Source organism: Abramis brama (assembly GCF_963993115.1).
Source record: "Abramis brama genome assembly, chromosome: 8".
NCBI lineage: Eukaryota > Metazoa > Chordata > Actinopteri > Cypriniformes > Leuciscidae > Abramis > Abramis brama.
This window is the reverse complement of record NC_139970.1, coordinates 42,062,194-42,087,030: the sequence shown is the minus strand read 5'-3', so window position 1 is coordinate 42,087,030 and position 24,837 is coordinate 42,062,194. Positions and strand designations below refer to the sequence as shown.

Below are 24,837 nucleotides of genomic sequence, written 5' to 3'. Positions count from 1 at the left end.
ATGGACAGCTCCTACTCACACTCTCCGTCTCTGCAAGTTTCGGAAGGGAATGATTGAGATTTCTCTTGGCACAGCTACTAGAAGACAGACGGGTTGCTCACGTCACATCTACGTCGTCAAGCTCAGTTTGAGTCTGCGCAGTACGCTCAGCCATCAGGAAGTGAGTGCTTCTAATTTGCTTCACTTTTCTCCGTTGAATCCAATGGGGTCGCTGTGTCCATTTCTTTTACTGTCTATGGGGGCGATAGCTCTATGAGGTCCCGGGCCTCGAGATTCACAGGGTAGGAGGGGACAGTGACGCTGTGTGCAACTAAAGGTTACGCTGACCAGCTAGGTCCGGTTAGGGAGTTACAAACGGCCAACAGTGGGGTGTAGGGTAGAGTAGGGTTAGTATTTGTTGTAGCATTGTGTAGGAAAATCAGCACTGCGATTGACATGACCAATGAAACCGTAAGAATCGGCTGCGGGGCGGTTTGGAGAAAATTCATGCATGCGTGTCGTGTGTCTGTCAGTCAGTGGGAGGAAGCCACGCCCTGTTTTGAAGCTCCATCCCCATTAAGAGATCTGTCACTGGCTATGGTAAGGGGCGTTACATTTATGACTCTCTAAGAGGTAGACCAATCACAACACAGTGGGACTGGCTGTCCAATCACAACAGACTGGGGCCAGCTGACCAATCACAACAGACTGGGGCCGGCTGACCAATCACAACAGACTGTGCTTTTCAGAAGGCCGGTTTTAAAGAAACACACACCTGTGTCCTGCTGGCTGGAGGCGGGCGTCTCGAGTGTGTCGGTCTCATCGGATGACACTGCGTGACTCTCTGTCGTCTCAGGGTGGATTTCTTCAGCAGCTTCTGCATGTGGAGATCAAGGGTAATCTTCACTTTTGTGTTTACAAGTGACTTTTCACCTCAACGGACTAAAGCAGGGATTCACAAACCTTTTTGTCAGCTTAACCCCTTAAATATTTACTTGAAGTTCCCCTAAGTTAATATTTCTATCATTTAACGGCACATTTCCATCTTAACATTTCCATCTTAAGTAAACATAAAATATTTAATCTGTTTTATTTTGATTGTATTTATTTTAACATTATTTATATATAAGGCTTCATGACTTGACCAAAAAATGTATATTGTTATTTTTCCATATATTGCAAACATAATTATTATTAGGCCTATTATTATTAGTTTCACCTCTAAAAATGAAGACATTACTATATTTCTGTTGTAAATGATAATAGTACTGTTAAATAAATAGTGAATATTTTAAAATCATCATAATAAACAAACCCTGGAGCTTTTAACATTTTAAATCCTTGAGCTTTTATTTTGGCGGAATACTAGTGAAATGCTGTAAACAAATGTTGGAAATGATATGAATGTAAATAAAGTGTACCTAGACTTTTATTGTGAATAGAGTCGCTCTAAAACATAATTATAAGCTGCATGTGTGTTAATGAGTTTCACTCTGAAACACGCAGAGCAACAGACTATATCATTATATAATTCAATTGCAGCATTTGATTTGATAACAGCACCAATATTGATAACTAAATAATAACTAAAATTTAAATTAGTTGTGCAGCCCCATTTATTTATTCTAACTATACATTCCATTTATTAAATGATTCGCTTTTCGACAACTTGCACATTGATGTTTGGGAAACCCTGAACTAAAGGAACATTTCACCCAAAATAACTCTTCAGTTATTATTTACTCACTTATTAATTCTATAAATGCAGTGTCAGATCATAGAGATGGGCAAATATCAGAGTACAGGTTTGGAATTACACGAGGTTGAGTAAATAATGGCAGAGTGTATATTTTTGGACTTGTTTCTTCAGTTATGAACCTGTAGTGCTCGGCTCTCTCTGGTTCCTCGAGTCATCAAACGATGGAGATCTTGAAGTCTGAAGATTCTTGAGCTCCGCAAAGCTCTCCTCCGTTTCTGTAGATAACAGGAATGTAATATTGCAGTATTTATTTTAAATGAACCTGTCACTCACATGAGATCCACCAATAGCAAACCACAACCATCCAATCAATTCCCCTCGACAAAATCAAGACCCGCCCACATTTGTTCTTATTTGAGAAGTCGACTTTAAACGTTATTCTTAAATATTATGTTAGCTGTGTTAGTAGAGTTTTATTCCCAGATGAAAAATTGTATCTTGACAAACGTATGACAAACTTGTATCTCGAATGTTTTGGTCACCTAACGGAGGTGAAGCAGCGCCGTCGATGATCACGCTCTCGGTTCCGATATCTCCAAAGATGAACTGAATCTTCTGGTGTGCGTGCTCCATGTTGGATGATCCGTGGACGGCGTTCTCCAGCATGTCTTTAGCAAAGCGCGCTCTCAGAGAATCTGGGGCCGTTTGCCTCGCCTCGCCGGGGTCCGTTGGGCCCATGGCCGCCCTCCACTCCTCCACCGCGTTCTCCTTCGTCAGAACCATCATTGTACATGGGCCACTATAGAAACATGAACCATGTTTTATCTTACCGACATACGCTTTACATGACACTTACCTTCAGAAATCAATCTAATATGATGATTTGCTGCTCAAGACATATTTCTGATTATTATCAATATTGAAAACAGCTTAAACTGCTTAATATTTTTGCGGGAACTCCCCAGGATTCTTTATTTAATATAAAGTTCAACAGAACAGCATTTATTTGAAATACAAATTATAAATGTCTAATCTTAATAAGCTCTATGGACAGTTAAAGGGTTAGTTCACCCAAAAATGAAAATTCTGTCAGTAATTACTCTCCCTCATGTTGTTCCAACCTCGTAAGACTTTCATTCATCTAGAAAAGTTAGTAAAGACATCGTTAAAATAGTCCAAGTGACTACAGTGGCTCAACCTTAAGTTTATCAAGCGACGAGAATACTTTTTGTGTGCAAAAAAACACAAAAATAACGACTTTATTCAAGTATTCTCATTCATTCGTAGTGTAACAGCGCAGCGCTTCTGGGTTGTACGTCAGAACGGAGGCTCACTATTGGCCGGCATCACGCGCATCACACACGTGACCAGCATCGGCCAATAGTGAGCCTCCGTTCTGACGTACAACCCAGAAGCGCTGCGCTGTTACACTCGTGAACTCACTCAGAGAAACACAGAAGAAATCAATAGTTGAATAAAGTCGTAATTTTAGGTTTTTTTGTGCACAAAAAGTATTCTCGTCGCTTGATAAACTTAAGGTTGAGCCACTGTAGACACTTGGACTATTTTAACGATGTCTTTACTAACTTTTCTATATCGATTTCGATTACCTAGAAGCCTATGGAGTGAGCCAGCTCTCAGATTTAATCAGAAATATCTTAATTTGTGTCCGAAGATGAACGAAAGTCTTACGGGGTTGGAACAACATGAGGGAGAGTGATTACTGACAGAATTTTCATTTTTGGGTGAACTAACCCTTTCAGTGACGTTTACTGGGAGACTCACCGACACATGTAATCCACCAGCTGGCTGAAGAAGGGTTTGTCCCGGTGCTCTTTATAAAACTCCTCTGCCATCTCTCTGGACAGAACCGTGTCCTTCAGATGGGAAATGGAGAATCCTCTGGCCTGAATCTCCTCCAGGATCTCCTCTGATATGAGCAGAAACAGACCGATTCAACAGTGAGTCATGACGTTTACCCTAGTTTCTCGTTATTAATATTCTTACAATTTCATTTCACATACTGCCGTTCAAAACTTGTAAGTAAGAAGTAAGAAATTAATACTTTTATTCAGCAAGGATGCTTTAGATTAAATACATTTATAATGTTACAAAGGATCTGTATTTCAAATAAATGCTGTTCTTTTGAACTTTATATTAAATAAAGAATCCTGGGGAGTTTCCACAATAACATTAATCAGTTTAAGCTGTTTTCAACATTGATAATAATCAGAAATAATTTCTGAAGGATCATGTGACACTGAAGACTGGAGTATTGATGCTGAAAATCACAGGAATAATTACACTTTACTATATATTGATTGTAATAATATTTCAAAATATGACTGTTTTGTTGTATTTTGATCAAATAAATATAGCTTTGCTGAGCAGAAGACTTCTTTGCATAACATTAAAATATCTTAACCCCAAACTTTTAAATGTAATGTATTGTTTTAGCTTGCAATATATTCCAGCAGTGTCTTTAATCATATTTATAGTGTTTGAAAAGCATTTGCTGTATTGATATTTCTAAATCATTCTGGCTTGTTCAAAAGGTCTAGCCACAGGCATTACATTTGAAGTATTAATTCAATGTGACTTCATTCAGACTGTTTTGTAGATTATTTCAGCGTTGACAGTTTTTGTAAAACAAATTTTTTAATTATACTTAAGAAGTATATTTTAAAATCTCCCATTGACTTTGATCCAACTTTCAAAATGTAACAACAGCAATGACACCATCATTATATTTGCATACAAAATTGTGATTCGCCTTCTTTTTTACACGTTCTTAATGAATCATATTTTGTCTTCTTCCTGTCTAACCATTTATAGTTGCCTTATTCTGCACTTATTCTGATGTGGTGTTTCATTTACACAGAAGCAAAGACTTCAATCTGCCGTTCAGAGCTGCTGCTGAAATGATACCTTTGCGTTCGGTGTGGGGTTTAATGACAGCGAGCGTGTCCTCTGGTGGGAAGAAGAAGCCGATCTCCATCTCCGCCTCGTCGGAGCTTCCGCTGCCGTGAAGCTGGTTAACGCTGGAGTTCACATCGCTGAACTGAGCTCGCAAACTACAGAGAAACCACAGAGAGGTCTTCACAACCACTACTTAAAATCATTTAAAATAAAACTAAATATACTTTAAAATAGATAATAAGCTATCATTTTTATTTAAGAACCAGGTTTCCCACAGTCTCGGAAAACCTGGATATATGAGGAATTTTAAAAGCGGGATTTCTAGACCTGGAAAAGTCATGGAAATTAGTAAAATCTTAAAGTCTTGAATATTTCTTTAACAAGTATAACATTTTCTAGTTATTGCAAAGCTCTAAAATATTCTATTGGGGAGAATTAGCTGTGGAATTGCTATTTGTGAGTTAAAAAAAATCTGGAATCACAAATGTGTAATTCACAAAAAAACATTCACAAAAATGTAAATCCATTAATAATAAAAATGTAAACTGAAAAAAGTTATTCAAACAGAAACGGCTTCTGTAATTATGTAATTGTATTATTTTAATTATTTATAATTATTTTATTCAATTATATTAAGTAAATTTTGTTATTATACATTTAATTTAGAATATTGATATCAATTTAATTTAATTAATTTACATTGCCACTCCTAGTTTTTGTAAATAAAAAAAAGTTTGAAAATGAGCCACTTTTTCTATATCTCTAATATCTTTGGGGACCTTCAAATATTGCTTGGGAGTTGCTTCTAAACACATATATGATAAATAACATGATATGATATGCAGGAACATTAAGATGAGGGAAACGTCCTGAAGAAAAGACACTATTACAGACATGGGTTTACCTGTTAGGCTCTTCACTTTTAGCCTGGATGGGGTCTTTGGGTCCCAGGACGTTCCTCCAGTGTTCCACGGCTCCTTGCTTTACTAGAGCTAATGCTAACACAGGTCCGCTGTGAACCACAGCAGAACAGAGACTCTTCATTACACCAGGACCACTGGAAGTCGTCTTCTGGCTTCTTCATATCATTATATAGATAGTACTGTATATATGCAAATAACAACTATGTGGCCAAAAGTACAATTAAGCTTAAACTGAAGACATGAACACGTTTATCACGATATATGTTCATTTTTAATGTTATCATTATCGGCCTGATAAGAAAATTTGGCCGATATATATCAAAAAGCCGATAAATAATGTATTATTTCCTTCAGCTGAGACACTTCAGATGCACACTGTTCACCATGATGCTTTTGAATTGCTTGAAATATGATTGGAATCACTTCAAAAAGGAAAATGCAGTTCAGTCCAAGCAAGTCTGTCATATAGGCTACATACAATTATAATGAGAACATCATTATAATTGTGTTTGGACATGGCTTTTAATGATAAGACTTTTGTTTTTGTAATCAGGCTCTCAAAATTATATAAAACTTTGGATTTAGATTTATCGGCCAATATCTCGGTTATCGGCTTTCAAATATAAAGATTTATCAGTTAGCAACTAAAATGTTCAAATCGGTGCATCCCTAATTTATTGTTTTGACATCTAAAAAATTAAAACTGCTCAAATATGCTTGTGTGTGCTGTTTTATAACATTGACCTAAAAAACTATAAAAATAAATCTGAAGCTTTTCAAAAGTATTTAATGTCCATGTATAATAGAACTTCTGATTCTAAAGTCTAAAGGGTTCTGATTGGTTGCAAAGCCATTGTAAAACTACAAGAATAAGCTACATTGCTTGGCTATAATTCCAATTATTATTAATAATGCATGCAACTATTTGTTGAAAATTGGTGTCTTTTATCATATCCACCTGACTTTGTCCTTTTCCACTGATGTGTGATGTACAGTATGTGAGTGCTCACCTGGTCATGCTCTGGAGTAAACTGGGGAAGTATTCCTGCTCTAGATGAGCGCTGTAGAACTGTCTGACCTGATCCTCCGACAGCATGATCTCTTTCTGCATGGCCACAGTGAAACCAGCTTCATGAATCCTGGCCAGAATCTCCTCTGCAAACACATTTCATTTCACATCATTCACTTCCTGATCGTAAGTGCTCCAATTTAGACACATCTACTCATTCTTTACTGTTAATCTAAAATGTGTGAAGTAATAAAGTCATCAAAACTACAAAATAACAATTGGAACAGTGCTGGTATTGTTAAAGGGATATTTCACTTTAAAATGAAAATTCTGTCATCATATACTCACCCTCATGTTGTTTCAAACCTGTATGAATTTCTTTCTTCTGCTGAACAGAAAGGAAGATATTTAGAAGAATGTCAGTAACCAGACAGTTTCTGGTCCCATTGACTTCCATAGAAGGAAAAAATATATACTATGGAAGTCAATGGGACCAGAAACTGTCTGGTTACTGACATTCTTCTAAATATCTTCCTTTCTGTTCAGCAGAAGAAAGAAATTCATACAGGTTTGAAACAACATGAGGGTGAGTATATGATGACAGAATTTTCATTTTAAAGTGAACTATCCCTTTAAAGGTGCGATTGGTGATCTGGGAAATGCTAACTTTAGCCTTTAACTTTGTTGAAAATAAAATAAAGAACGAAAACAAGAGTTTGCCTGCCATGCACAGTGTACGTTTAGCGCTCATGACGAATGATGTCTGCGTGAAGTGGTACGGTTCACATGCTTTCACATGCTTTCATTTGATTCGGACCTAATGCAATGATTGAATGAACATTATATGGTCCTACACCTTCCATAGACGATATAAAAATACATTTAGACATAGTGATTGTTATCAGAATATGAGGAGACTTTCAACCGGCATAACAAAAACCAACAAAAACAAAAACCGGCATGCACTTTTAACCAAAATTATTAGAAATCGATTTCTTTAATTAAAATAAAGCTGGAATATTAGGTGAAAAAAATACAATTAGAGCTGTTACCTTGCTACCTAGCTGAATTAAAATAAGTATTAAAATTACTAAAACTGAAATAGAAATGAATAAAAGTTCAATAGCATATTACAAAATTACTAAAACTTTAAGTAAAATACTAAAACTAAACTAAAATAGCAGCGATGGCGGGCCCAAGCCGGTGGCACCGCCACCCTGGTGCCTTTAGTTACCCTAAAGCCACCGGGGTGGCGGTGTCACCGGCTTGGGCCCTTCATCGCTGCTCGCAGCTATATTTATATATATATATATATATATATATATATATATATATATATATATATGTATATATGCCAGTTGGTGGCGCTATAACTTTGACTCACAATAGTTACATCCATCTGATCGGCCTCTTACCACGAACACACTGCTGAAGTTTCATCAAGATCAGTTAACGTATGCAGAAGTTATATTACTTCGTGTTTCTCTTTTCTCGCCATTGTTTCCTCGCCACGGCCAAACCATTCGAGATATCAAAAATCCGTCTGGAATTTATCATCCTCAATGTCTTGACTTCATGCTGACCGAGTTTGGAGGCGATTGGATGAATTCTCTAGGATGAGTACATCAAATTCCACAGCATGCGTTTTTCAAACAACCCATAATAGCCGACTTCCTGTTGGGCGGAGCTAATAACTTAGAGTGCGGAAGTTGTTCGGCCCGATGAGATCTATATGTGTACCGAGTTTCATATTAATTCATGCAAGCGTGTTTGATATATGGACCAAGTTTTCAGACCGTGTCCAAGGGGGCGCTGTTGATGGTAATATGGTACCAGCTTCAGCCCGGCTCTGATGACCGTGGGTTCTGACCTGTGTGGAAAGTTTCAAGAGTTTTTGAGCACGTTAAGGGCCCCAAAAGCCCCTGAAACCTTGAAAAACAAAGATTAAATGGAATAGACAAATCCCCCCCCCCACACACACAGACACACAGAGAGAGAGAGAAAATTCTCCAGAAAATCCACATTCAAACCAAAATATCTGACTTCCTGTTGGTCTGAGGTAATGACTGTAAATTAGAAAGTTGTCCTGCTTGATGAGAACAATACACCTACCAAGTTTTGTGATTCTAGGAAAAACTAAGCCCCCATTTTTGACTAAAGGTGGCGCTACTGAGCCATTCCACCACGCCCGTTTCTGAAACTTTGCACATGTCTACTGGATAATAAATGTGATGTGTCTGTCGAGTTTCATGCATTTTCAAGCATGTGAAGAGTCTCAAAAGCATCCGAAAAGAATATTAAAGTTTGATGCGTTGCCACGGCAACAGTATCTAAGATATCAATAATCCTTTCACAGGTCTACATCTGCCGTGTGTCTACATTATACACATAAAGTTTTAAGCAAATCGGGTAAAAATAAGAGAGTGATTTCAAAGCATTTTGAAAGTGAAACACTTCCTGTTGCCAGTTGGTGGCGCTATAACTTTGACTCACAAAGGTCACATCCATGTGATCGGCCTCCTACAACGAATACACTGCTGAAGTTTCAGCAAGATCAGATAATGTATGCAGAAGTTATAACACACTTCCTGTGTCCCATTATTCGCCATAAATTCGTTTCCTCGCCACGGCCAAACCGTTCGAGATATCAAAAATCTGTTCGCAAGAATTCATCCTCAATGTCTTGACTTCATTCACACCGAGTTAGGTGGCAATCGGATGAATTCCCTAGGAGGAGTATTTCACATTCCATTGTATGCGTTTTCCAAACAACGTATAATAACCGACTTTCTGTTGGGCTTTTGTAAAACTTAGAGCATGAAAGTTGTTCGGCCCTTAATAATAATAATAACAGTGTAATTTTAATGAGCTCATCTGTCGACATAATGCCGGTGAACCTCAGAGCTGGTGCAAACATCCACATCTCTATGATCAGATGCTTTCTGAACTGCTGTTTCTCACCGCTGTCGTTTTTGTTGAGTGTTTATTTTGTTATTGAGAGAAAAGCGCAGCACATATTTACATATTCATCTAAACATCGCTCTCAGCAGCGTGGACGGTGTCAGGATGTTCATTAACAGTATATCGCTGCAAAAGTATTTCCAACTTCTTTTTACTTCTAAGCAAAGAAAGAAAAAGAACTTCGCCGTGAGTATATCGGTGCATTGAATCACCTTCAGTCTCTTGTACGTTACGAGCAATAAGCTGCAGTTCACTCAATGGCCACCGGTGTCGCTAATAACAAGGGTTTCTGAATTCTACATACAGCCCCTTGAAAATATTAATAATACTATACTAAAATAACACTGAGATGGTATGGGAATGATGTAGTGACCGATAAATGCCAGTCATACAGTGAGGAAAATAAGTATTTGAACACCCTGCTATTTTGCAAGTTCTCCCACTTAGAAATCATGGAGGGGTCTGAAATTGTCATCGTAGGTGCATGTCCACTGTGAGAGACATAATCTAAAAAAAAAAATCCAGAAATCACAATGTATGATTTTTTAACTATTTATTTGTATGATACAGCTGCAAATAAGTATTTGAACACCTGAGAAAATCAATGTTAATATTTAGTACAGTAGCCTTTGTTTGCAATTACAGAGGTCAAATGTTTCCTGTAGTTTTTCACCAGGTTTGCACACACTGCAGGAGGGATTTTGGCCCACTCCTCCACACAGATCTTCTCTAGATCAGTCAGGTTTCTGGGCTGTCACTGAGAAACACGGAGTTTGAGCTCCCTCCAAAGAGTCTCTATTGGGTTTAGGTCTGGAGACTGGCTAGGCCACGCCAGAACCTTGATATGCTTCTTACAGAGCCACTCCTTGGTTATCCTGGCTGTGTGCTTCGGGTCATTGTCATGTTGGAAGACCCAGCCTCGACCCATCTTCAATGCTCTAACTGAGGGAAGGAGGTTGTTCCCCAAAATCTCGCAATACATGGCCCTGGTCATCCTCTCCTTAATACAGTGCAGTCGCCCTGTCCCATGTGCAGAAAAACACCCCCAAAGCATGATGCTACCACCCCCATGCTTCACAGTAGGGATGGTGTTCTTGGGATGGTACTCATCATTCTTCTTCCTCCAAACACGTTTAGTGGAATTATGACCAAAAAGTTCTATTTTGGTCTCATCTGACCACATGACTTTCTCCCATGACTCCTCTGGATCATTCAAATGGTCATTGGCAAACTTAAGACGGGCCTTGACATGTGCTGGTTTAAGCAGGGGAACCTTCCGTGCCATGCATGATTTCAAACCATGACGTCTTATTGTATTACCAACAGTAACCTTGGAAACGGTGGTCCCAGCTCTTTTCAGGTCATTGACCAGCTCCTCCCGTATAGTTCTGGGCTGATTTCTCACCTTTCTTAGGATCATTGAGACCCCACGAGGTGAGATCTTGCATGGAGCCCCAGTCCGAGGGAGATTGACAGTCATGTTTAGCTTCTTCCATTTTCTAATGATTGCTCCAACAGTGGACCTTTTTTCACCAAGCTGCTTGGCAATTTCCCCGTAGCCCTTTCCAGCCTTGTGGAGGTGTACAATTTTGTCTCTGGTGTCTTTGGACAGCTCTTTGGTCTTGGCCATGTTAGTAGTTGGATTCTTACTGATTGTATGGGGTGGACAGGTGTCTTTATGCAGCTAACGACCTCAAACAGGTGCATCTAATTTAGGATAATAAATGGAGTGGAGGTGGACATTTTAAAGGCAGACTAACAGGTCTTTGAGGGGCAGAATTCTAGCTGATATACAGGTGTTCAAATACTTATTTGCAGCTGTATCATACAAATAAATAGTTAAAAAATCATACATTGTGATTTCTGGATTTTTTTTTTAGATTATGTCTCTCACAGTGGACATGCACCTACGATGACAATTTCAGACCCCTCCATGATTTCTAAGTGGGAGAACTTGCAAAATAGCAGGGTGTTCAAATACTTATTTTCCTCACTGTATGTAAGCCGACTCACCTGAAAAGTGTTATATTGTAGCTTTGTGTGAAACAAATGAATTCAAGTGTCTTCAAACTTTGAACAGGCAGTGTGTGTTAGTGCTTCAGTGAAGGTAGGAGTATCAGTCTGACTCTGCACCCATGGGGCCGCAGTTCTGTGCGTGTGAACGTAATGTTGGCACATGCCTCTGTTTTCCCTGGCAGCGTCTGGGCGGATGAGCGCCAGCGTCCTCTCCACATGCTCCTTTTCCGGCCCGGCCCGCTCCGAGCTCGAGCCCGCCATCGCCATCCTGAAGTTCGGGAAGAAGAACGCCAGCTCCCTGCTGGCCTGCTCGCTGTCAGAGCTGCCGTGTAGAGCGTTCGAAAGGGTCTCGGTCCCGTACTGAGCCCGCAAGCTGAAGAACAGAGAACGGCCAGAGAGAAGGAGGTGAGGATGGATGGAGAAACAGAGAAACAGAGAAAGAGAAGAGCAGATGGTCTCACTGTTGGGGGGGAGGCAAGAGTCCACACAGGATGTGTTGTGCTAAAACTGTTAGTGCTCGAATCTGTGAGCACAATATGGAGCGTCAAGTTCCTCGTATCACTTTTAAATTATGTTTACTTACAAAATTAAATTATGCACACATTAGGGAATCACTGAGCCTCTATGTAAGGCCTACACAGAGAGACAATGTCATTTGTAAATGTATAGATAATGCAACAAAATCAGTTTTATAATAATAATTTAATGGGGAAAAATATATAAAAACCAACCAACTGTTTTCAAAGGAAAACACATAATAATATATTACATTTATTCTATACTTTTATCATATAAAAATGTAACTTATTTTTAAGCAGTTATATTAACATTATGTTTATATACTATTATAGTACTTAAATAGTTTATTTGTCATATTTATATTTCACTTTTAGCTTTAATAATTTTGTTATGTACTATTGTCAGTTTAACTTATTTATATTTCATTTTATTACTCCAACTTTAACTTATTTTATTTCAGTTAGTTGACAAGGTAATGTTTCTGAAGTTTTTAAGTTTAATCTTTTCATCTAATATTTATAATTTACTTCAGTTTTATTTCAATTAATGGAAACAATCTATAATAGTTTTAGTTAACAATTAGAAAAAATTTAGTTAGAAAAAGTTTTTTGGACCATCTAAATGTAGTTATTTTTAGCATTCTGACATTATTCTTAATAATTGAATGTCTCCCAAATTGTCATAATTTGTTTTTAATTCTCATCATCATAATGAAAATCATCCTGTGTGGACTATTCATTCATTCATTCTGCTGATTTAAAAACATTTCTTAAATCAGCATAAATTAAATTCAGCTCAACAGACAGTACCTTGATAAAATTTTGATTAAAAACTTAAAATTGTTTCATTTTTTTTTTTTATCTTAATTTTTTGAGTGGGATTTTTCGTTGCATTATCCTAATGAAATTGTCAGAGGGACTGCTTATGTTCATGTGTCAGTCTATACAGTATATGTGTGTTCCTGGGAACGAGGTACCTCTCCGGCTGCGTGGTCCTGGCCTCTTCGACATCCGGTGGACCGATGAATTCCCGCCAGGCTGGGATGACGTCCTCACGGCCCTCCATCTTAGAAATGACCAGGATATGCGACGGCCCGCTCGACATAAATTGGATGAGTTCCTGAAAGTAAGGCTGGAAGAACACGCAAGCACACACACCCCCCTTTACATGACACACTGGACATGCTGCCATTACACACCATCAGCCAAAATATTAAAACACGTGCTATTTTTAGACTTCAACTGAAGTTCCTTCATTTACCTCTGCTGCTTTGTGTCGATAGAAGCCTTCAGCTTCTGCTTCACTCAGCGTTCTCTCCTCGTGGGCTAAAATCACAAACCCTGCATCCTGAATCTAGAAACAAAATCATATAATATGCATTCAGGAATACATTTTTAGCTGTTTATCCGTGTAGAAAGGGTATAATATCATATTAATATAAGGAACTTATAGGGACAGTTCACCCTAAAATGAAAATAAATGAAAAGTCATCATTTACTCACCCTGGTGTTGTTCTAATGCAATATGCCGTTCTTTCTTTTTTGGACCACAAAAGGAGAATGTTTTAAAAATGCATTAAACTTAAAAAAAAATTTTTATTATTTTTTATGCAACACGTTGTTCTGAGGGTTTACGATAGGGTTTGGTGAAAAACAAAACAAAATTGAATGCATTATTTTTAAAGACAATCCTGTGCACGTCTGCGTGACTCACCAACAGCCAAGGACAGGATTTTTTGTAAAATAAAACATTCAATTTAAGTTTGATTTCACCAAACCCAATCATAAACCCTCAGAACACTTGGAATATACGGCACGTGTTGCATGATCATTCTGTGATACTTTTGCATATTTTTTAAAGCTTGATGCTGGTCGCTATTCACTGCCATTATATGGACGAGTGCGAGCGGGACACTTTTTTAATAAAAAACATTCTCCTTTTGTAGTCCATAAAAGAAAGAAGAGCATACTGCATTATTACAACACCAGGGTGAGTAAATGATGACTTTTCATTTTATGGTGAACTGTCCATTTAAAGAGAAAAATTCTGTTATCATTTTCTCAACTTCATATTGTTCCAAACAAAACAAAAAACAGCATACAGTTTTGAAACAACATGATGGCCAGTAAATAATGACAGAACTTCATTTTTAGGGGAACTGTCCCTTAAACTGAGCTCTTACCTTCATGATAATCTCCTCTGCTTTGCCGTGTGCCACCACATCAGGCTTTATTATTGCCACTGTGTAAGACTTATTATCAGCAACTACAAAAAACACAAAACCAGTGCGGGTAAACTCAGCAAACAGGACAAACTACAATTAAGCAGGATGAAGGAAAGATCATTACCAATCAGATCTTCATCATGTGGGTGATCCTCAATGTCATCATTCACCTCTTCTTCAGTTAAACCTTCATCTTTCACCTGGAGTGACACATGACACCCAAATGTCATCTTTCATGACATTAATCTAATCTTTGTGTGCTGAATTACTAATAGGAATAAAACATGATTACATTTATTGAAGATGATGTGCTTTTCTGTGCAGAACTTACCATAAAAATCCTAGGGTATATATATACTTTCTACATCTAAATTAAATGTATTTTTTTTACTTTCATTAAAATGTTTATATATATATATATATATATATAAACCTTATTATTTAATATGCATAATATGAATGCATTATTCAGCAAGCATTAGTTTCTGTGATGCATTTAACACCTCGTACAGGACTACATTTCCATCATTCCATCCCATTTCTTGTTTCCATCGGGATTCAGGAATGCAATCCCCTCAGTGAAGAGGTCAGGTGTGTGAAGTAACTCACCGCCCTGCGAGCGGCCCCGTGTTCTAGAACGCTCTTCTCTTTGTTCAGCTCTTCCTGTATCATCTTCTGCAGGAGAGGAGAGTTCGGTCCCCGTAGAGCTGACACGAGCTGCCCACCCTAAACACACACACACACACACACACACACACACACACACACACACACACACACACACATAGCCTTAACATGACATACTGCAGGAAAAGACCATCATATACAGCAAACAGACGAGCTATGAACATGATATCTGAGTGCATCTCATAGGAACATGTCCATGTCACAACACCAAATATGTGACCCTGGACCACAAAACCAGTCACGAGTCGCACGGGTATATTTGTGGCAATATCCAACAATACATTGTATGGGTCAAAATTATCGATTTTTCTTTTATGCCAAAAATCATTTGGATATTAAGTAAAGATCATGTTCCATGAAGATATTTTGTCAATTTCCTACCGTAAATATATAAAACATTTATTTTTGTGAGTGAATGCAGCACAGTCGTGAACATAAATGAACAACTTTAAAGGAGATTTTCTCAATGTTTAGATTTTTTTGCATCCTCAGATTCCAGATTTTCAATAGTTGTATCTCGACCAAATATTGTCCTATCCTAACAAACCATACGTCAATGGAAAGCTTATTTATTCAGCTTACAGATGATGTATAAATCTAAATTTCAAAAAATTTACCCATGTGACTGGTTTTGTGGTCCAGGGTCACAAATTTAAGCCTGTTTTAGGGCCATTTTTTGCATTGTATGCATTATTTTCATGACAATTAAAGGGTTAGTTCACCCAAAAATTTTATTCTGTCATTGATAACTCACCCTCATTTCGTACCAAACATGTAAGACATTCGTTCATCTTCAGAACACAAATGAAGAGTTTTCTATCCCTCTATTGACAGCTACACAACTGACACTTTGACGCTTTAAAAAAGTTCATAAAGAGCTCATAAAACTAATTCATATAAACCAATGAGGTTCATTCTCATGTTACGCATCACGTTTGAGCTTCAGCAAGAACCAATGAGGTTCATTCTCATGTTACGCATCACGTTTGAGCTTCAGCAAGAACCAATGAGGTTCATTCTCGTGTTACGCATCACGTTTGAGCTTCATCAAGAGGTTTGTTCTCACGCATCAAGCAGGTTCGGCTGAGCTTCTGTTTGTTCGCTGTGAATAAAAGCCTAAATTCAGTCTGTTAATCATATAAAGCGATCGAGTCTCATCAGAAAATGTGGACTGAACCTCTCAATTCATATGGATTAGCTTTACAGTCTCTTTATGAACTTTTTGAAGCATCAAGTGGTAGTTGCGTAGCTTTCAATGGAGGGACAGAAAGATCTTAGATTTCATCAAAAAGATCTTCATTTGTGTTTCGAAGATGAACGAAAGTCATACGGGTTTGGAGCATCATGAGGGTGAGTAATTAATGAGAGAATTTTTATTTTTAGGTGAACTAACCCTAAACCACAGTTTTCTCAAAAATGCTAATTATTGTAATACTTCCAGATGTTGAATTTTTGAATAATTCCTAATATTTTCAGTGTTGACTCATTAGATTTTTATTTCTGCACTACAGAGTTTTTATTTATATCAGCATAAATTAAAGGCAGTGCAAATAACGGTATTTTTTCTTCTTCCATTCATTTTGGGGTGAAATTTTGCTTGCATGTGTCGTTAACAGGTTTTGTGTCATCCATCTATGTAATTATTTGTTCATTTTAATTTCAAGTTAGAATTTGTAGTTAGTAAGAATTTGCAGGGATTTGTAAACACCCAGAGAGAGATGTACAGTTTCAGACCCACCGCATAAAACAGAAAGGTGGGCTCACACTTTCCTCTGTACTTCTCCAGAGCTTCAATGCCATCAGCCTCGGCCTGCAAGGATGATAAGACGGTTGTGACAGAAATGTCGACATTTATAATGATTGTTTGTGAGCAATCTCTAATCTCCAGAGCGGCTTATCTTACCGTGGCAAAATGCAGCAGGTCGTCTCCCAGCTCATTCTTGATCTTTCTAAAGAGACTGACGACGGCACGGCAGGGTCCACACCACTGCTGGTACACATCAACCACTGACACACACACACACACAAAACACCAGATCACAACAATTACTGCAAGACTTAAAACTCTAAGGCACTTATTTGTCAAATAAGAAACCCATCAGACAGACAGAAAGACAGATCAGACCAAATCACAGAAAACAGTGATACAGCGGCCCCAAAGTATGTGTGAAGAAAGATACACATAAAATGTATTAAGTATATGTATTGTACTCTTTTCTAACCTAACTATTAGTTTTTGTCATAAGTATTGATTGTGTGTTTGTGCATATTACTTTAAAATAAATTATACAAATGCTTTTGTTTGGTAATTTAATCATAGTAATATCTTTAAGTGTGGCTAGATTAGATAGATAGATAGATAGATAGATAGATAGATAGATAGATAGATAGATAGATAGATAGATAGATAGATAGATAGATAGATAGATCTCACCTATTAACCCTTTCGTTGCCAGAACTTCACTCCATTGATCGTCATTATTGATATTTATCTGAATTTAAAAGTTTTCAAGAGTTATCAGGCATTTTTCAGTTGAGATGCAAAGTAAATAAACTAGAAAACTACTGTCAGACAACCCCTTTTCCCTCATTTACAGTTTAATGCTAATAAAGCTTTCGTCCTACAAACCTGTAAACTAATCTCCTTCTTTTTACCAGCCATAGAAAAGTCTTTTTAAGCGTAAAAAAGCTCCAATTATTCCAAGTGATGGTAATATTGTGATCAATAATTCGTTATTTTATTTCCAAAAAGTTTCAGCGACGGACAGTATCAGCGCATGCGCAGCTCGGATTGTTTCGCGTCCTTGTCGCTCAGCAACCATTTATTAACCGTTCCTCCTCCGCCATCTGCTGGACGGTGTTTGGATTGCAGGTTTTATTTGTTATTCTCACCATAGAAATCATGATGTCTCGTGCGCTCTGCTGGCCAATGGAGATCAATGTCCGCACACGGCGGCCATCTTGCCACAGTGGACTCGCTCACTCGTTTAATGGTGCATATACTTTTAAATAACCATAACTTGCTCAATTTTCTACCGATTTTCAAACGGTTTGGTTTGTTATAAACGTCAGAGATGTAGTTATGACACTACATACATACACTGCATACATATGAATAATTATAACATACATGTTTAAGCATTCGGAATTATAGCCACGTTAATAACGTTTGTAAGAAACCAAACCGTTTGTAAATCCGTCAATATTTCAGCGAGATATGAGGATTTGTGTGCATGCTGATCACTCACCTAATGCACAGCTTCACTGCGGTAAGATGGCCGAACGGCGATGCCGGAAGTGACTGCGCCATAAGACATCTAGCGTTTATATTTTATCTATGATTCTCACAGTCAGGCAACGACACCGACACATGTCATGTGACTCATAAATAAGTACTTCGATGGTACTGAAAGTTTATGTTTATATATTTATATTTTGTATTTCCATGGTACTTCAAAGACATGTCCAAACTAAAAAAAAACATGGTATGACCAGTTTGTGATGTTAGCAGTGTTTGTCATGCATGTTTTTATCTGTGATTATGGTCGTGGAGATGACAGAAAACAGTATGAAGTGTTTCTCAAAGGCCTGTTTTCCTCCAGGGAACAGATCCAACATCAATAAAAGCAAATACTGCAGATTCCAGACATATAAACCTCCATGTGTCTTGTATCATATCCATCATGTTTGCCAGGAATAGTTCATTAGACGATTATAAAGAAAAATAGAGACATACTTTATTAAACAAAATATCAGGTCCAGGTCACAACAATTTTAGATTTATGCTTCTGTTGTCTGGTCACTGTCCAGCTTAAATATTTACATAAATACTCAAACCTAAATTTAACGTTAGGAGTTAGGCTAAGTCTTCTTGATTCAGAATCTGGTTGTTAGACATTCCTCAAATTATAGCACTGATGTGAAACACAGCCAAACCAGAGTTTCCGCTAGAAAAAAATGGTGCCGGTCAAAGTGACCAGCAGAGGTTTCGTTTTCCGGACATTTTGATGATATGCCGGTCAAATATCGCCTCTTAATTAGTAAAGTTGAGGAAAACTGGAGGAAGGCTATGTAACTTAAAAAATGACATAATCAGGCCGAATGCAACATGTTTATTAGCCTAACTTTCAAATAAAAAAACGGGGGGAAAAAACATGAACGTCCGATTGGCGTCAATCAACGCCAATTGTTTTAACTATGGTTTCACATTCATAGTTTAACAAACCAATCCCCCTTCCCCACATAGAATATCTGAAGCCTATTGTTTTTACTCAAGCGAACTTCCCATTGTCTCTCCACAACCTGCAATGCGCATAAGCCGCGTAACCTTGTTAGGCGACTTCGCTGCTTCGTCTTGATCCGATTCTGCAGCGAGAACCCCCTCTCTGCAGGAACACTCGAGACCCATTTTCTACTATGGTTTTGTACGTTTCTTCATTCGGATCTATTTGCGATCCATTTCATTCTAAACAAACAACGCAGTTTATATGGTTCGTCCTTGTTTCATTATTCATTAAGATAATAATTAATAAATGCGCGCATAATTATCAGTGAACTTGATAAATGTTGCAGATATGTTTTGCTATGCATGCACAAACAAATGCCTTTCAACTTATGTGTGCAAAATTCTGAATAAAAAGAATGTGCAGCAATTTGTACAAATAGAGAGTCTAGGTCTACTATACGTGTTGTAGCCATTAAATAAGCTCATTTAGTTTAATATTTGTTAAAATATAATAATGTTATTTTTTAATTTATGTTGATTATGAAAAGTGAACCGCAGGAGTAAGATAGGATGCGCAATATCGAGAGACATGGAGCGGGTCAGACATGATTTTGACCACTTAATTAAGTTTGGTTTTGTAGAAAGACTTTTTTGAAGTGAATTTCGTTTTGTATAAATTGTATCTTAATTTTAATATTTTTTTATCAACCAATTGCCTGTATTTAATAAATAAGCAGCAAATATAGCAGACGATTGGCCTAATCATGCAGGCGCCCGCGCGGTCACTTGCATTGCTCGTGAACGGGAGCGCATCTCATCCTAATGTAACGAAACTCAGCGTAGGCCTCACAGACATTAAATATATCTTAAGAAAGCTTGAAATGTCTTTTTAACAATTTAAAACGAAAAGAAATAGCTACTCTCTGATTATGTAATCCATGATGTGCATTTCTCTCTATAGGCGCGTTCATAAGGAGATGGCGATCGTCAACTTCATCTTTACAGCTGTTGTTGCTGTTAATAAACTAAAAATAATAGGCCTATAATTGTATTAAACAATAAATTAAATGAAATTGTAATTGTATTAAAAAAGCAACAAAAAAATTATAAGGCAATTTTAATCGGACAATTTGACCGGAGAGATTTAATTTTGTCGACATTTCATTTTTTTTCTGGCCAATGTCCGGTAATTACCGGACAATGGAAACCCTGAGCCAAACACAACAGCAGTTCTCAGACTTTGAAAACATGTGAGCCGCTTGACTGCACAACCTTACACTCGCTAAGGGATAATGTAGACTCTAGAGCGAGGCGGCTGTTATAGCAAATACAACCCTGACAGGCTGATCAGGACCCCGACGCGAAGCCGAGCTTGAATCAGCCTGTAGGGGTTGTATTGGCTATAATAACCGCCTCGCTATACATTATCCCGCTTATTACATGGCTACCTACCAAATAAATCAATAATTTGACACAAAATATTGATTTAAAAAGGAGTTTATTGATTTATAAACGATTGTATTGCTCCCACTAAATAAAATAGCCCGTTCTGTCTCTACGGTTAATCCTGCGTCCATAGCAACGCTCTGTTTTTCATGGCAACGGTGTGTTATACTTAGCAGCGGTCTGTTATCAAGAAATATGCTATGAAATATGCTTTATGAAAGCAGATATATTTACGACCATTAAGGGAGTTTTATAACTGTAACACATGGCCTCTTGTGGTATACAGGTACAGGTATTTATGAGTTAATTTGTCCCAGCTGTGTCTAGTTTCCCTGATCAAAAGTATGAACCATCAAGACAATAATTTCACCATAAATTTGCCTCGACCAGTGCTCCTCGCAAGATTTCTGATAGAGGAGTGAAAAGAATAATCAAAAGAGTTGTCCAAGAGCCAAGGATCACTTGTGGTGAGCTTCAAAAAGACCTGCATATAGCAGGTACTGTTGTCTCAAAGAAAACAGTAAGTAATGCACTCCACCGCCATGGCCTGTATGCACGCTCACCACGCAAGACTCCATTACTGAAGAAAAAAGCATGTTGAAGCTCATTTAAAGTTTGCTGCACAACATTTGGAAAAGCCAGTGAAATACTGGGAGAATATAGTGTGGTCACATGAGAGCAAAATTGAACTGTTTGGATGCCATAATACACACCATATTTGGAGGAGAAATGGCAGTGCACATTAAAAACACCATACAACTTGGTGTTGGCTCTTGGACAACTCTTCTGATTATTCTTTTCACTCCTCTATCAGAAATCTTGCGAGGAGCACTGGTCGAGGCAAATTTATGGTGAAATTATTGTCTTTCCACTTCCGTATTATGGCCCCAAAAGTGCTCACTGGACCATTCAGAAGCTTAGAATGGCGCCTATAACCAATGCCATCCTTATGTTTTGCAACAATTAGGTTGCGAAGGTCTTGAGACAGCTCTTTGCTTTTACCCATCATGAGATGTGTCTTGTGTGACACCTTGGCAATGAGACCTTTTTGTAGGCCATCATTTGGGACTGAACCAGCTGTTATTAATTTCCACTGACGGGGGGCTGGATTGCTTTTTATTTACTGTAAGTTCTCAGCAGTTGTCTTGGCTTTCCATGCCTTTTTGCGCCTCCCTTTCTTCATGTGTTCAATACTTTTTCCTTGTGTCATTTCACATTATTACACATAACTTAATTTGAACTTGAACTTATTTTTGTTTGTTTGTTTGTATGTATGGCTTACTTGGGTTGTTACCAACATCTGGTGAAAATTTCATGTCAATAGCACCTTTGGAAATATATTTACTGAGAAAAATGATGACGTGTTCAATACTTATTTCCCTCGCTGTATATATATATATATATATATATATATACAATAATATATAATATATACAAGCCACAAAAATAGAGTATATATATATATTCACATACATACATAAGCATATATAATGAAGCATATGATTAACATAATATAAAAATAAAATAAAAAAGAGGAAAAAACAAAATGAAGAAAAATTAAAATTAAAATAAAAAATAAAACCCCAGGTATAACCCACCCATCCCCTGGATCCAGATCTCAGTTACAAATTAAATCTGTTTAATCAATTTTCTAAAGAGAAGTGATCGCTTTATATGATGAACAAATTGAATTTAGTATCATAGCTTGTACCAGCAGGCCTAGGCTACTATCATTTGTTTCGGATAAAAAGCAAAGAAAGCCTTTTCTCAAATGTGTCCAAATGTTTTCTCCTGATTATTCTCTAGTGGTGTTATGAGAGTTTTCACTAATGGTCTTTTTTATTGATTACAGGTTCTGACTGCATTCCGCAGCCTTGCTTCTCTAACCCGAACTCTTCAACAACATATAACAGTAATATGCAACACAATCTCATGACAATTTATATTTACGTTTTGCAGAGTTGGTGGCTTATGTGTATAAACTCGTATAATTTCATTCATAAAAGTTTTTGTACAGTCTGCTTACACCCCAGTGATGGTAATGTTTAGGGGTGGATCTCATGCTTACTTTTTTTGTTTTAATAGTATATGACCTTCAGTCATTGTGTTTTGTGCTGGTTTACAGATTGCTGTCACTATATTTCACTTATGGATTCCATAATTCCACGAGAAATACCCGTGATGTGGAACATCTCAGGCAAGTCTGTTGACTTTCTCAAAGGCTTGATGGTCACGCGCGTCATGCCCTCGTTCTACATCTTCGTCATCCTCATTAGTTTGCCCCTGAATGCTTTGGCCTTGGTGACGTTCACCTGTAGGATTAAAGCGAAGAAACCAGCTGTGGTCTACATGTCGCACCTGGCGTGTGTGGACCTGTTCTTCACCCTGTTGCTGCCTCTGAAGATCCACTACCAGCTGAACGCTTCAGATTGGGTGTTCGGTGAGGTGGCGTGTCGTGTGCTCAGTGCTGCTTACTACTGCTACATGTACTGCTCCATACTTCTGATGATGTGCATAAGTGTGGACAGACTGCTGGCTGTGGCGCTTCCCATCACCTCTCAAACCTGGAGGAGCGCAAGGAAAGCCACGTGTGTGTGTGTGCTGGTCTGGCTTCTGGCGCTCGCTGGTACGGTGCCACTTCTCTCAATGAGACAAACGCTCAAGTTTGAGGATGTGGGCGTCACTTGTCATGATGTACTGCGCCAAAACGACCCTTCAAGGCTGTATTATGTGTACCTATTCTCCATTCTCTCTTGCCTCTACTTCTTCTTGCCACTGGTTGTCACCTTAGTGAGCTACTTTACTATCATATATGTACTCAGTGCAAAGTCTAAACGCTTAGCAACATCATCATCACCTTCAGGCATTCGAAGGAAAGCTGTGATTATGACTATTGCTGTGCTGATTGAGTTTGTGTTGTGTTTTGCTCCAACCAATGGCATCCTGTTGTACCACTATGTTCGTTTAGCTACAAGAAGAAACATCGGGGAGGGAGATTCATCATATGCTGTTTACCTGTTGGCTGTGTGTTTGGGGAGCGCGAGTGTTTTTCTGGACCCTCTTCTGTACTACTACGGCTCGTCTCAGTGCAGACAGCAAATGAGTGCAGACAGCAAATGAGATCTGTGTTTTGGTGCAGAAAGGCAAAAAGAGCGAAAAGACCAAACACATGAAATGCTCTGAAGTCTCTTAAATATCTCTCTTAAAGAGGTGGTTGATTATGATTTCACTTTTCTAACTTTAGTTAGTGTGTAATGTTGCTGTTTGAGCATAAACAACATCTGCAAAGTTACAACGCTCAAAGTTCAAAGCAAAGGAAGATATTTGCTTTTAAAGAAATTGTTTTTTAAGGACTACAACAAACGGCTGGTAGGGACTACAAGACATTAGTGACATCACCAACCCTAGAATTTACATAAACCCCGCCCCCTGAACACGGTTTATAGATTATCAAGAATATGCTAATCAATGATTAGAAGATAACTACACATAAGCTACATAAATTCATCAACTAACCATGCAGAAATGTCCTGTTGCTTCTACATGTTGTCACTTCTTCTTGAGTCTCTCCATCATTGTCTGACTCCGGTTTGAACAAAAAAGGCTAAAAGTTTTTGAAATTTCAGTGAATGTCTGTGTGAGGTAAAAGGACACAAGCTGTTGAAGCTCCGCCCCCTGTGCCGGGAGCAGCAGCTCATTTGCATTTAAAGGAACAGACACAAAACGGTGTGTTTTTGCTCACCCTCAAAAAGTGACAATTTTAACATGCTATATAAAAATATCTGTGGGGTATTTTGAGCTAAAACTTAGCTCAAAATACCCCATCAGAGTACTTATTTTACTTCATCAGAGACTTATTTTACATCTTGTGAAAAGGGCATTATACCACCCCTTTTAAAACAACTGCCATATTCTTGCTTGACAAGTTCTTTACACTGTACTTATCTGCCAGTATTAACCTATATGGAATGAAGTGTTCCTATAATGTGTTAGTGTGTTAGTAATTTCTCTGTATGCACTCATATATTATTCAATTTACTTATATATCATGCACTATACTGACAATATGTAGCTACTGTGTTATATCAGTGAAGGTTTTGGAGCACTGTTTATAATGCATCATATATTATCTGTAGGCTATATTAACATACATATATAAAATATGTCACCTATCCATCTATATTGATAAATGAAATATAATCATAATAAATAAAACCTGTAATAGCCTAC

General features: G+C 37.8%; 2 protein-coding genes across 2 annotated transcripts in view; one reads left to right on the top strand and one right to left on the bottom strand.

Moving 5' to 3' along the window:
- Positions 1 to 17,688, bottom strand: part of LOC311088356 (thioredoxin domain-containing protein 6) — a 21,031-nt gene extending 3,343 nt beyond the window's left edge. The window contains exons 1-17 of the mRNA XM_084122382.1: positions 17,566 to 17,688; positions 17,371 to 17,428; positions 16,840 to 16,943; positions 16,675 to 16,746; positions 14,859 to 14,975; positions 14,374 to 14,449; positions 14,208 to 14,290; positions 13,286 to 13,378; positions 13,002 to 13,156; positions 11,671 to 11,879; positions 6,531 to 6,675; positions 5,502 to 5,609; positions 4,607 to 4,752; positions 3,464 to 3,608; positions 2,221 to 2,477; positions 1,858 to 1,953; positions 755 to 856 (exon numbers count right to left, since the gene is read on the bottom strand). Coding sequence (XP_083978508.1) covers positions 755 to 856; positions 1,858 to 1,953; positions 2,221 to 2,477; positions 3,464 to 3,608; positions 4,607 to 4,752; positions 5,502 to 5,609; positions 6,531 to 6,675; positions 11,671 to 11,879; positions 13,002 to 13,156; positions 13,286 to 13,378; positions 14,208 to 14,290; positions 14,374 to 14,449; positions 14,859 to 14,975; positions 16,675 to 16,746; positions 16,840 to 16,943; positions 17,371 to 17,428; positions 17,566 to 17,598 — 1,999 coding nt within the window. The 5' untranslated portion in view covers positions 17,599 to 17,688. The remainder of the gene's footprint in view (positions 1 to 754; positions 857 to 1,857; positions 1,954 to 2,220; positions 2,478 to 3,463; positions 3,609 to 4,606; positions 4,753 to 5,501; positions 5,610 to 6,530; positions 6,676 to 11,670; positions 11,880 to 13,001; positions 13,157 to 13,285; positions 13,379 to 14,207; positions 14,291 to 14,373; positions 14,450 to 14,858; positions 14,976 to 16,674; positions 16,747 to 16,839; positions 16,944 to 17,370; positions 17,429 to 17,565) is intronic.
- On the top strand, positions 11,751 to 24,837 carry LOC311088359 (proteinase-activated receptor 1-like). Its single transcript, XM_084122388.1, has 4 exons — positions 11,751 to 11,911; positions 12,965 to 13,150; positions 22,460 to 22,519; positions 22,733 to 24,837. The coding sequence occupies exon 4, from the start codon at positions 22,756 to 22,758 to the stop codon at positions 23,725 to 23,727; it is 972 nt and encodes a 323-aa protein (XP_083978514.1). The 5' UTR covers positions 11,751 to 11,911; positions 12,965 to 13,150; positions 22,460 to 22,519; positions 22,733 to 22,755; the 3' UTR covers positions 23,728 to 24,837.

Excerpts from the sequence above, each read along its gene's own strand:
- LOC311088359 (XM_084122388.1), top strand. The coding sequence starts at position 22,756 with ATGGATTCCATAATTCCACGAGAAATACCCGTGATGTGGAACATCTCA.